This window comes from Amphiura filiformis, chromosome 17 (assembly GCF_039555335.1).
Source record: "Amphiura filiformis chromosome 17, Afil_fr2py, whole genome shotgun sequence".
NCBI lineage: Eukaryota > Metazoa > Echinodermata > Ophiuroidea > Amphilepidida > Amphiuridae > Amphiura > Amphiura filiformis.
Genome location: NC_092644.1, coordinates 21,617,268 through 21,630,709, shown reverse-complemented (window position 1 = coordinate 21,630,709; position 13,442 = coordinate 21,617,268). Strand labels below are relative to the sequence as shown.

Below are 13,442 nucleotides of genomic sequence, written 5' to 3'. Positions count from 1 at the left end.
ATGGTCATACAGTAAGAATGGTCACACAGGCAGTAAATCTAAATCAATGTGTACTTCTGAGATGCGGATCTGCAGTGTAGACTTACAACACACAAGGAATCCTTTGACTCATGGGAAAAATGAGGCCCCTCTCCAGCCCTCCTCTTTGTACACGCCACTAATCTCTTCTTAACAATTGCCCATCTCACTTGATGCAATATGTATGCCCTTTATAGAGCTTACATAAGCTTTTATCATTCAAATTTATTTGCCTTTCAATTTTTTTTTTTTTGTATCATCAGGTCGTTGTCTTGATTTCTGGTATCACATGTATGGTCTGGGTACTGGCACCCTGAATGTCTACACACAATCAGCTAATACAGAACCTGAGTTATTCTGGACACAGAGTGATAATCAAGGCAATGTGTGGTTAGAAGGCAAATATACACTCAGCTCCAGCGATGAATTCTGGGTAATTATTAAAAATCTTTGTGCTTATCATATTGAATTATTGTTTTTGGCAAGGTTCTTCGGCGGTCTGCTGATTTGGCGCTGTGTATAGCGTAAACATGGAAGTGGGGTTCTGATTGGCTGATTGAATCATGTCATCATCACAACGGCACCTCATTCAGTGACCAAGCTGCGTAGCAACGTGTGACCTAGTTCTTTTTACGCGATTATCAGGAAGAGCAGTTGGACATCGCTAAAGGACCTTGCCAAATAGTATAACAATTGTTTGTGCAAAAACTTTGCTTGTTCTGTGTTTATGCAACTTAGGGATGGTGGCTGTGTAAAAATAATGTGTATTTAATATGGAAAGAGATGATAGTAAATTTGAAACAAGCAGAATGATGACATTAGGCTAATGCTTAACGATCAAATGAACTTTGAGTCAAGAGTGAAAACTGATCTAGATAGAACAATTCACATTTTGTGAACAAACACAACATTTGCATCTTTCATATTCAGTTGGAATCTTTCTAGTTTTATGGTTTTTTGATCAAATTTACCCTCTGTTGTTGGAAGTTACCAAATGCCTTCATCAGCACTTCCATATTATAATGTGAAGTGTATGACAATATTGTGATAATCTGAAAAACAAATTTTATGCATTAAATCTTTTTGTGTCATTGCTTCTAGGTGATCTTTGAAGGTGTTAGAGGATATAATTACACTGGAGATATAGCACTAGATGATATAGACTTACATCCTGGACCATGTGCTGCAACTATTGGACCACCTATAACTTTGCCACCTCCACCTACTTATCGTAAGTATTGTTGATTGTTATCAACCTCTTGCACTCAAGGGGCATTTGTGATCCATAGCCTCATCCCCCACTTTTCTAAAAAAAAGTTGAGATTTTTATACCACTAGAAATCTCTGGCTACATAATGTTTATGTACAAAAAATTGTTTGCAGATGAATTTGTTTAGCAACAATATCATCAAATTTGAATTACGTTCTGGTGCATCAGAATTACAACACAGTGGCCTATGGAGCAGTGTAATACTCATACTAATGCTTAACTCGCAAACGCAAAATCAGAATCAACTGAAATTTTGGGAATAAGATTTTCGTGGATATTTACTGAAAAATGTCACAAAAAGAGGATGCTAGATCACAAAATACTCCTCTAACTATTCAAATATGGGTTTTTTTTGCAGATAATCAAAGTTTTTCTAACTAGAGACAAAAAGAGTAAGAGTAAGACCCATAGATATACAGAAAGTCCATATTTTTAGCCCAATTTGACAATTTTTCCAAAAATTTGAGACCTTTTACAAAAATGTTGGCTTCAGTGAGGCAAAATTTTATTATTTTTCAAAAAAAATTGAAAATATGACCCAATCATAATACCAAAAATGGCTTAGAAATTGATATACCCAAAGATCAAAATTATGAACCATGTTTGTGGCACATCCCTGTATGGTCATTTGTCCTGCTTGACTTTGTAGTACTCCCTTCTTTATATTTCAGCTCCTGATAGCCATGACTGTGATTTTGAAGCTGACTTGTGTATGTGGACTCAGGATGATTCAGACATATTTGATTGGACAAGAATTAAAGGATCTACAAGTACCATTGGAACTGGACCCACTGGAGACCATACTAAGGATGATGGATCAGGTAAGACAGTCTGATGTTATTTGTTTGTTTAAATGGTCACTCCGTGGGGAGACACACTTGGGTCCTGATGGGACCATGCTCAAACAAAATGATCAAGCCAGGCTAAAAAGCCTATAAGCATGCTGACCTATGTGCTGAGAAAAGAGAGAAAAAGTCTAACATAATGTCTGAATACAGTATATATTTTGGTTTGTTGAAATGTTGCAACCACTTGTTAAAGAAAACATGCAAGATCATTGGCTGTCTAGAACCACAGATTGACCCAAATTATGGTATACTGTACTGAAACAGCAATGTGCTTGATAACAAGTTTACTAATGATAATTGAAGTGAAAACTATTTTTTAAAGTTAGACAATGTAAAATTTATACTACAACATAAAATGAGCACAGGGATAAGTGACCTTTTTAGTGTTTTTATTCTGAGAGAAAATAACAGTCAGGAAAGGTTTCTGTCCAATTTAAACAAAATAACAAGACAATTCTGGTTATTTTGCCCATTTAATATGAAGTTCTTTGGGGGACTTAATGTCTGAAGTATGATATCATGTAAAAATTACTCTTTTTACCTGACACACACAACATATTTAGCTGATTCCATTTAGGTATAAATTGGGACATGTGTAAACATTTTAAACATGTCAAATAATCAGGTTTGAAAACAAAATGATCCAATTTCATATTATAAGTTTGTACAATATGGATGTAACATACGTGTAATACCCCATGAGAACAATATAAAGTCAAATCCGGCTTCACTTTGTCTGAAAAGGTTTATATGATATTTTTTTATCTCCAATTGACTACTGTTAATATTTAACGATCCAACAGGATACTATGTGTACATGGAGAGTTCCAGTCCACTGTTACCAGATGACTATGCCAGACTCGTGAGTCTTCTATTCAATGATCCTGACAACAATGAATACTGCATGGAATTCTGGTATCACATGAATGGCTTCCATGTCGAGGACTTGAACATCTGGAAGCTGCAAGGTGGACAGGAGACAATCTTATGGAAGAAGTATGGATCTCATGGACCACAGTGGAATCATGGAATGATTCATATACCAGAGATTACCCCCTATCAAGTAAGTTGATATCATATCTATCATCTATGGTATGATTCATATACCAGAGATTTCCCCCTATCAAGTATGTTGATATCATCTTTGTCATCTGTAAGAAGTATGGATCTCATGGACCACAGTGGAATCATGGTATGATTCATATACCAGAGATTACCCCCTATCAAGTATGTTGATATCATCTTTGTCATCTGTAAGAAGTATGGATCTCATGGACCACAGTGGAATCATGGTATGATTCATATACCAGAGATTACCCCCTATCAAGTAAATTGATATCATCTATGTCATCTATGGTATGATTCATATACCAGAGATTACCCCCTATCAAGTAAGTTGATATCATCTTTGTCATCTGTAAAATGATTCATATGCCAGATATTGGTCTATATCAAGTAAGTTGATATCATCTCTGACAATCTTATGGAATGATTTATATACCAGATATTGACCCATATCAAGTAAGTTGATTATTATCTCTGCCATCTATTTCTTTGAATTGAGTTAGAAGATCATCGCTTCAATTCTCGGATTGCCAACATTTTGTACAACTATGACCATGACCCACACATATAAAACATTACATCAAACACTGCATTCTAATAAACTTGCCTATCTTGCTCCTCAACTAATCAGATCGTTGACTGACAATTTTCCTCTAACTGACAATATTCCCCCAAATAACAAAACATTTTACATTATTTTTTGATGAAACCCAGTAGATCTGAATGAATAAACTTGTTGGTTGGGGAACAGCCCGTTTATGTAAAAAAGTCAATGATAAGAAATTAAATATTGATTATTAACAAATTTCTCAATCTGTAGGTTATAATTGAAGGTATCCGTGGTGACAGTTACCAAGGGGATATTGCCATGGATGACATCAAATTCTATAAAGGAGTTTGTCCACCTACTGGTAAGTTATATGGTAAAATAGAAAAAAATTGTTTCAGTAAAATTAATAGACACCATACGTCTGTGACAATTTCTTGCTTCTAAAATCTGGACCTATACCATGTTTACAGTTGTTGAATAAAGTTGCTCTGAAATTAAGGTGTATATTATGAAAATATTTTAATAAAAATTTATAGAAACATGTTAATATCAAGTAGAAAAAGTATTTTCTAAATATTCTTGATGCATTCTCTGGCAGACCTGTGTGACTTTGAAAATGGAGACTGTGGCTACACTCAGGATTTTACTGATGACTTTGATTGGAAACTACAGCAGGGTGGAACTCCTACTCTTGGCACAGGCCCAGCCACTGATCATACATACTATACTCCATATGGTAGGATGTCAACCAATTGTTTAATGTTTTATACATACCTGTTTTCCAATGTATGAACAGGACTAATTAATTCAGACTGACTTTATCAATAATAAAATAGAAATACAAGACCATAATGTCAAAAGCAATAGAAAGCTTAGAAACATTTGCATTTGAGTTGATATTTGATCAAACTGCTAATCTGCACATTATTGCAAATTTGGGTGTATTATTTTTAGATTATAGTAGATATGATTTTCATTTCGTTTTCAGTGTTTTAAAAAGTTCTGCATTGCTTTGTTGATGAGGTTGATGTGGATACAAAAACCTTTAATTCGGTAACCCACAAATCAGAACCATACGATGAAATGAATTTTTAAAATACTGCTGAGGACCACTGATTTTGATACGGAGGACTTGGAAGAGTTGAATTAGACTTTTTATTAAAAGACATTTTTGTGTTACCATATTTACATTGAGATCTTGTTGTTCCTCAATCCAGGTCATTACATGTTTGCGGACATGTCCAGCAGTAACAGTGAGGGCAGCAAAGCGCGTATGGACAGTGTCGTCTACACATCATCCCCAAATGCCCGATGTATGCAATTCTGGTACCATGCCTATGGCAACGATGTTGGCATGCTGATAGTATACACCAAGGCTGCAGGAACGTACACAGAGATCTTCCGAGATGACTGGACTGGTATTGATGAATGGATGATAGCAGAGGCTACTGTGTCTAGTGCTCTGGATTATCAGGTACATAACAAAGATTAAATCTCAACTATCGACATATTGTATTTGGCACTATATGCCTGTCATGGTGTAAAGGGTATAATCATACTAGAAATATTGCTAGTAATCAAACGCTGGTATTTTTGTATAGCGCTCTCACAAAGAGCAACAGCGTATCATTGCACTTTTTCAAACATGTTAAAATACATAGATACATACAAGCAAGAATGAACATATGAAAGCAATTGATTATTTTAACAAATGAGTCTTGAGAGATGATTTGAAGGTTCCCACTGTGGGAACAAAACAATGTGGGAACAATGGGAGCATGATGGATGTAGCGAGGAGTTTGTTCTACTGTATTGGTCCAGCAGCAAAAGAGCCAGTTATCACCAGTTACAGACCAAGTGTAAGGAACAATGAGAAGTCTGGTATCTTGGGCAGACTGATGAAGACAACTTGGGTTCTTCAACCAGTCTTGAAAAAGTCTGCCTGGGGGCCTTGGTTTGGATAGGGATGTGCTGCTGAGAAAGTGGTCCCATTCATATACCCATTTTCCAAGACATTTTGGACTCATCACTGTATAAAAGTTAAAATTTTCAGCCAAATTTAATGTATATTGCCAAAGTTTTTCCCAAAAGTTTTGGCAAATTTCAAAAGTTTGGGCTATAGTTTGTAGAGGAAAATTGGGAAAATTTTGAAGAAATGATCCATCCATATACTAAAATTGACATAGAATAGGGTCAATGATATACCAAATAGCCGAAAATGCATGTCCCTGTATGGTCATTTGTACTGAATACCCCTCTGGTCTGCCCTAGCCGGCCACACTAGCTGACCTATAACCAATTCAAAACTTCATTTAGTGGCTGTAGCATTGTAAATGGTAAACATGTGTATACATGCAATAGCAATATTTATAATCTATAATTTTTTTTTTTTTTGCTATAGGTTGTATTTGAAGCTGTCCGAGGCAAAGGAACCCTAGGCGACATAGCCATAGATGATATCCGCTTCCGCAATGGTCCTTGTACACCATTTGGTGACTGCAACTTTGAGAATGGTGACATGTGTACATGGAAGAATGCCGAGTCGACAAGAGATGATTTTGATTGGATAAGAGCACAAGGCTCAACATTATCTGACTACACTGGACCACCCAATGATCATACACTTGGAACACCCTATGGTGAGTGTGGTGTTTTCTTTTATCCCAAATGATAATGCCATCACTAATGAAACTTTCCTGAATGTTTTAAGGAGACATTACATTCCAAGAATCAACAATCCTGATATAATGTCCGCATGTTATAGTTATGCGATAGCCAAGGCCTTTTCCTGTCACATCATTTTGGTTACTACGTAGCTGGCTATTCATGTTCACTCAAATCTGTACAGTTGAAGGCGGCCCACTTTCATAAACAATAAGAATCAGTGAGTTCTTAAGTAAATCGTGACCGTTAAGGTCCATTCAGCTATTTGAATATCAAACCAGTTATGTCATTTACCATAGTAATTATAATGCCTTCATAAGTCCCTGGCAACAGAGTAAACTGCAAATTCCTAAATTGGGACTACATATCATAATAGTTGTTCCCGGGTTTCTCATGTGTGAGATCTGTACATGTATTAAAGCAGATTTAGACCCCATCACCCCCAGATGAAAATCATGAAATATTTGAAATGTACTTTTTCAAGATCTTGTACATGTTGGGACTTTGAATATGAAGGGCTACACAAAGTATAACGCGCCATTTGTGTGTTATAAAAGAAAACCCTGATCGCAACTACTAGTATGTAATTTTATGTATATTTTTATCTAATTAGGTACATATGTATACATTGAAGCATCTTCCCCCAGAGTAGAAGGAGACGAGGCATGGCTTGTATCAGGTGTATTTGAAGTAACCCAAGAACGATGCTTCGAATTCTGGTATCATATGTATGGCGGTAATGCGGGCTCTCTCAAAGTCCGCGAAATGCCGTATTATGATGACGACGATGGCACTTACATCTTTGATATCAGCGGTGATAAAGGGGACGCTTGGAGACAGGGACAAGCTACGCTGTTTGTGCCTTCTACAAATGTGTATGAGATTATTATTGAGGGTGTGATTGGTGCAAATCATGAAGGTGATATTGCTATTGATGATATCAAGATCTACGATGGGGCTTGCAAAGGTAAGAAAGAATTCTGGTACAAAATATGACACTGACAATGAGGCTTTGATTTAAACAATGAAATGCCATAATTTATTTGATGGATCAAGGAAAGAAGAGAAAATTTTGACAAATTTGGAAAGAAAACAACAAAAATGAAATTTTGACAAACTGAATTTTTACTAATTTTGTCTGTAAACTTGGATTTTTTTGGTCAATTTTGTAGAGAGAAAAACATAAGTTCTGATCAACTAACCGTGTAGTTTTTATTTATTTATCTATTCAGATTTGTCCATTGCATATTCATGTTACATTGTTGTGATTTTACCACATTCATCAATGAAGTCAGCAAAAGTTATATTATGTCATAAATTACCATTATTAATTTAAATTCTAACTTGCATTCAGTAAGACGATAATCACTCCTGGTTTCAGCCTTCATAAAAATACATATGTGCCAAAGTATTGGATAAATGATAAAAAACAATGCAATAATAATGCAGAATTTACGAAAGAGAATAAGTTTTCTATCTCTCTTTACTTCTTAACCAAAATGAGACATAGTACAACCTTTTTTGTTTCTTAGATCCACTTATATTTCATGCTCTACAAAAGTGGGGAAAATAAGTGATCACTCCTTTTCTATACCAGGATTGAGGATTGTCGCACTTTATGAAAACTGATCAAATTTCTTCAAGCTTACAACACAGTTGCCCTCACTTCTAATCTAATCATTTTTCCAGATCCTCCTCCACTGTGTGAATTCCAGTGTAACGACGGCACCTCCACTTGTCTCCCTGGTAACCAAGTGTGTGACTTTGTTGCGGACTGTCAGAATAACAACGATGAGGTCATCTGTGGTATGTAGGATATTTTTATAGACTAATACAGACTAAAATTAAAAACAGGGAAAATATGACACAACATCCAATGGGGGAGTAACACAAAATATATAAACAGAGTTAAAAACCCGACGTTTCGAAAAGACAAAACTTTTCTTTTCAAGGAGTAAAAATGAGACCTGCTCTCAATATAGTGGAGACCAGCTCTGATCATAAAAAGAAGAAGATAAAAAGCTGCATTGACTAAAACATTGATTAAGCAGCAGAAAATAAAAGAAATCTAAATAACAGTAGAGCCTAGAGTGGGTTAAGAGAGGTGTGAAAAACCAGTCTTCCTGGTCTGGGAGCGGGAGCCAACGCACATAGACGTTGGTACTGCTTGGCTGTCCCACCTAGGCGGGCTATGTTGTTCCGTGTGCCGGGTTGTGGGGTCAGTGGTCCTCCTTTTCATTAGATTTTGGTTATTTTCAATTTTCCCTTACCACGTCGTTTTCCCCCTTTGTGACCTGCTTGGCCTACCATATGTTTTTTGTGCCTTTCCCTAGTCTTTTGTCCCATTTGGCTCTCCATACTTTGCCTGCTGTTATGGTTTTTCACACCTCTCTTAACCCACTCTAGGCTCTACTGTTATTTAGATTTCTTTTATTTTCTGCTGCTTAATCAATGTTTTAGTCAATGCAGCTTTTTATCTTCTTCTTTTTATGATCAGAGCTGGTCTCCACTATATTGAGAGCAGGTCTCATTTTTACTCCTTGAAAAAGAAAAGTTTTGTCTTTTCGAAACGTTGGGTTTTTAACTCTGTTTATATATTTTGTGTTACTCCCCATTGGATGTTGTGTCATATTTTCCCTGTTTTTAATTTTATCCATTGCTAGTGTGACACTGTTGTATCCTTTTGGATCCATCCTTTGGTTCCCTGCTGGTCAGTTGGAACAGATTTTCCCTGTTTTTATATAATACAGACTATCCATCAACAGTTAAAGTCCTCGAGATTTGTATGCCATGAATTGTCACATATTCATGAGGACTGATCATTCGACCAGTATACCTTCAATCTCAAGAAATGTGTAAGAGTTAATGAAAAATTATCAGATCATAATCATTTTCACAAAACACATTCTATTTTGGCAAAATTTGTGAGCTGCTCCCATGGAACGTAAAGTTCCTAGTTTTGAGACCTAATTGTTGAGTTGCTGTTCTTTGTATTCAATTCTGTCACCATTCACAAAGGATATACCACTTTATTATACAGATGTCTTCAAATAAAGAACAGCAACTCAACAATTGGAACATCTGGAATCTCCCAACTTGCAACTTTAGGCTCATTTAGTGAGAGCAGGTCACATATTGTTCATTATTATGTCTTCAGAATCTTGCATCCTATACCTTTGTACATAACCTTGCTGTCTGATAAATTTGTGTATCGGTCACCTGGAGCTACAGGGTTTTTTCATATCTGTAGCCTCTTCATAAGAGTGCATAGTTCATATACTTCATGTGTAAAAGTCTCTTTTGGTGTGATTTTTTCTTGTAAATGTGACAAGCCATGACCCAAAATCACATTTTTGACCAAAAAATACATTTTTGAGCAAAAATCACATTTTTGACCAAAAATCACATTTTTGACCAAAAATCACATTGTTGACAAAAAAAACACACATTTTGACCAAAAATTATATTTTTGACCAAAAATTATATTTTTGACCAAAAATCACATTTTCGACCAAAAATCATATTTTGACAAAAATCACCTTAATTGACTAAAATCATGTCAAAAATCATTTTTGACCAAGAGTTGCATTTTGACCAAAAATCATGTTTTTTAAACTAAAATCATGTTTTTGACCAAAAAAGATTCTGAAGACATAATAATGATAAAATTGACGGATAATTTCAAATATCACGCTCGACTTCGTCTCGCATGATATTCGAAAACTCTAGCTCGACCGATAAATTCAGGTATCACACTCAATCCGTCCAATTTTATATCAACATTCGTTTGGCATTTCACATTAATTAAGGAATTTGCATAAAATGTGTGATTGTCATTTTAAAATTAAAGTAAATGTTTTAAATTGAGGTATGCATCTTCTATAATATTGCTTATTAGCAGGATGGAGCCCTGTGCATATGCCATTATTATCAGCAGGTAGCAGCCAATCTATTGGAGAAGACAGTTTCATCCACCTGCTCCCCTCTTGATATGCTAACTACCAAGCAGAAGGATTTAAGTAAATCCAAACATTTGTTGTTGAGACAAATATTCGACCATTTGGTATATTCCAAAATTCTTTACAAATTGAACCAAAACGACATCATTTATGCCAGTATGCATGCTCCAAAGCATTGTGTGATGCAGTTGTGAGGGGATGCAGTGACGTTGAACATGTTCACTGAATTGATGACATAGTTTTGTTGTTCTTTGCAAATGATTTATTATGGGTAGTTGGCTGAAATTTTTAAGATGTTCCAATATTTGTGGACTTCAACTAATACAGGGCCGTAGCAAGCGGGGCGGCCGCCCCACTTTTTGAGAAATTTGTTATGTTTTTCTTTATATCTTTATTTCAATTTGGGCATATATCTGTATTTTGGCCGCCCCACATTATGATGGCCGCCCCACATTTTTCAACCTTGCTACGGCCCTGAACTAATATATGGTTTACATTTTGTTCTACAGGACATGCATGTACATTTGAGACAGATCAATGTTACTGGGATAATGTAGACACCGGAAATTACATATGGTTGAGAAATAGAGGAGCAACACCAGACCAGAATACTGGCCCATACTATGATCACACTACACTCAGTCCATTAGGTAAGACCCATTTCACTTCAAGGGTATTGTAAATTGCTTTAGTTAAAAGTGTTAGTGAAGACCTCAGAACTAAAAGGGAGCTAAGTCACATTGAGGGCATTTCAATATAAATAGCAAAGAAAGTTGTTTTGTCCATGTAGTTTCAATGCAAGGAGGTAGTTTGTCAATTGCTTTTAGTTAAAAGTGTTAGTGAAGACCTCAGAACTACAATGGGGCTAAGTCACATTGAGGGCATTTCAAGATAAATAGCAAAGAAAGTTGTTTTGTCCATGTAGTTTCAATGCAAGGAGGTAGTTTGTCAATTGCTTTTAGTTAAAAGTGTTAGTGAAGACCTCAGAACTAAAAGGGAGCTAAGTCACATTGAGGGCATTTCAAGATAAATAGCAAAGAAAGTTGTTTTGTCCATGTAGTTTCAATGCAAGGAGGTAGTTTGTCCATGCAGTTTCAATGGTCTACCACATTATTTCTCTATGAAATTTGCACAGAGGGTGTAGATAGCCCCCTTGTAACAGACACTAACACTAACTAATTGTTCATGATGACTTAACCCTCTTTTAGTTCTGAGGTCTTCAGTTATTATCACATGATGGCAACATAACTACCAATTTTAAATTGGTATAACTTTTGTTATGGATGTGGTAATAATGGCAATGATAGCATAATCCTTAATCTTGAGGGTTTTGTTCCTTGTCACATTTGTAACATTTTACCTGTAAGATTAGTTTGTTGCAGTCGATGAAACAATTTTTATCACACCTGATTACAGGTAGGTTAAGAGGTGGGGTATGAACGTTTGGACAGTATTTATTGTGAGACATTAGAGCACATCAGACATATCTAATTGCATTCTGAATACGAAGAATGCCATTCTGATATCAAATAATTTTGATTTTTTGAAATTCGCAATGTAATACACATTTTATGGCAAATGATTAAAAATTGATATTTTTTATATTTAACAGTACTCGAAGTTATAAATCTGATGATTTATACTTAAAGTGTATGTAGGTGGGATGAAAAGCCGATGATCAATTGAAAATTTTGACCTTTAGTATTGAAGATATGGATTTTTTCCCAAAACACCAAAAAAAATTAGGTCTTTTTGGGAAAAAATCCATATCTTCAATAAAGGTCAAAATTTTCAATTGATTGTCGGCTTTTCCTCCCAGCTACATACACTTTTAGAATATGTCATTAGATTTATAAAATTTACTTAGAGGACTGTTATATATCAAAAATGTGAAAAATATCAAATTTTAATAATTTGTCATAAAATTTGAATTATATCGTGAATTTCAAAAAATGAAAATTATTTGATATCAGAAAGACATTCTTCATATTCAGAATGCAATTTAATATGTCTGATGTGCTCTCATGTCCCACAAAAAATACTGTCAAAACGCTCATTCCAGATCCCTTAAATGATTCACCTCAGCAATTTTTTCTACTTACAAAAATGTTCAAATCACATCCATGAAACTCTTCATCAGTTCCGTACACTCAGTCCATTAGGTAAGATCTCAACACTAGACCGTCATTGAGGTATGTTTATAACATCTTTATACCAAAATACTTTTGGATTTGTACACCAGAACTTTTGTAAATAATCTTCATCAGTTGTTATCGGAGACGTTGCTTAACTAGTCATGTGACCCAGGGAGTAGACCCAAATCATGTGACCTGATGAGCTGCTGATAGATGTCTGGCAGATGGTGTCTTCCCTGGTCCTGGTTCTGTGGCTTGGATGTATATCACCTCCTTTACCCCTCTTTGGAAGCATCTGCTTTTAGAGCTCGCTTTTTAAATCTGAACATCCAGCAACAGCAGTCCAATGAGCATGTGTCACTTGCCATCAGGCTTTTCCTTACATTTTGGTGTGTATTGCACAGCGCATTTAAAAAGCCTACAAAACTTGCACCTGTATGTGTGCTGTGAGGTTATTTGATTGATGGTCATAGTGGGGAGGGGGTAAAAAAGGATGTAATGAGAGGAGAGGACATTTTACCTGATCAAATGTAAGGCTATGCATTCTATTGGTGAGGACTTCATTATTGTACTATTTCCTTTATTCCAGGTTGGTACATGTACGTCGATGCCACCACCAATGTCGGCTATGAGTGGGCAGAACTGTTCAGTCCAACCCTCTACAACTCAGCTGCCAGCTGTGAGATGAGATTCTGGTATCACATGAGCGGTGACGACATAGGAGAGCTAGAGGTGTACCTTGTGGAGCAGTACTATGTACTCTTGCCATTCTTTATCTCTGGTAACCAAGGTGATTGGTGGAATGAGGGCGTGGCACCTCTCGGAAGAATAAGAGAAGGATTTACGGTGAGTGAATTTACAGGATATTATACATTTTTTTAGGAATATTCTAATTAGTACAGTCTCTGAATAATAACTTTTTACATATTTGTC

General features: G+C 35.8%; 1 protein-coding gene across 1 annotated transcript in view; it reads left to right on the top strand.

Annotated features, from left to right (window-relative positions):
- The window catches only part of LOC140137057 (MAM and LDL-receptor class A domain-containing protein 2-like), a 103,342-nt gene that overhangs the window by 3,164 nt on the left and 86,736 nt on the right, over positions 1 to 13,442 (top strand). The window contains 12 exon segments of the mRNA XM_072158716.1: positions 282 to 451; positions 1,120 to 1,249; positions 1,960 to 2,109; positions 2,940 to 3,199; positions 4,022 to 4,112; positions 4,350 to 4,487; positions 4,969 to 5,225; positions 6,153 to 6,390; positions 7,029 to 7,382; positions 8,105 to 8,221; positions 10,884 to 11,024; positions 13,099 to 13,355. Of these exon segments, the coding sequence (XP_072014817.1) occupies positions 282 to 451; positions 1,120 to 1,249; positions 1,960 to 2,109; positions 2,940 to 3,199; positions 4,022 to 4,112; positions 4,350 to 4,487; positions 4,969 to 5,225; positions 6,153 to 6,390; positions 7,029 to 7,382; positions 8,105 to 8,221; positions 10,884 to 11,024; positions 13,099 to 13,355 (2,303 nt within the window).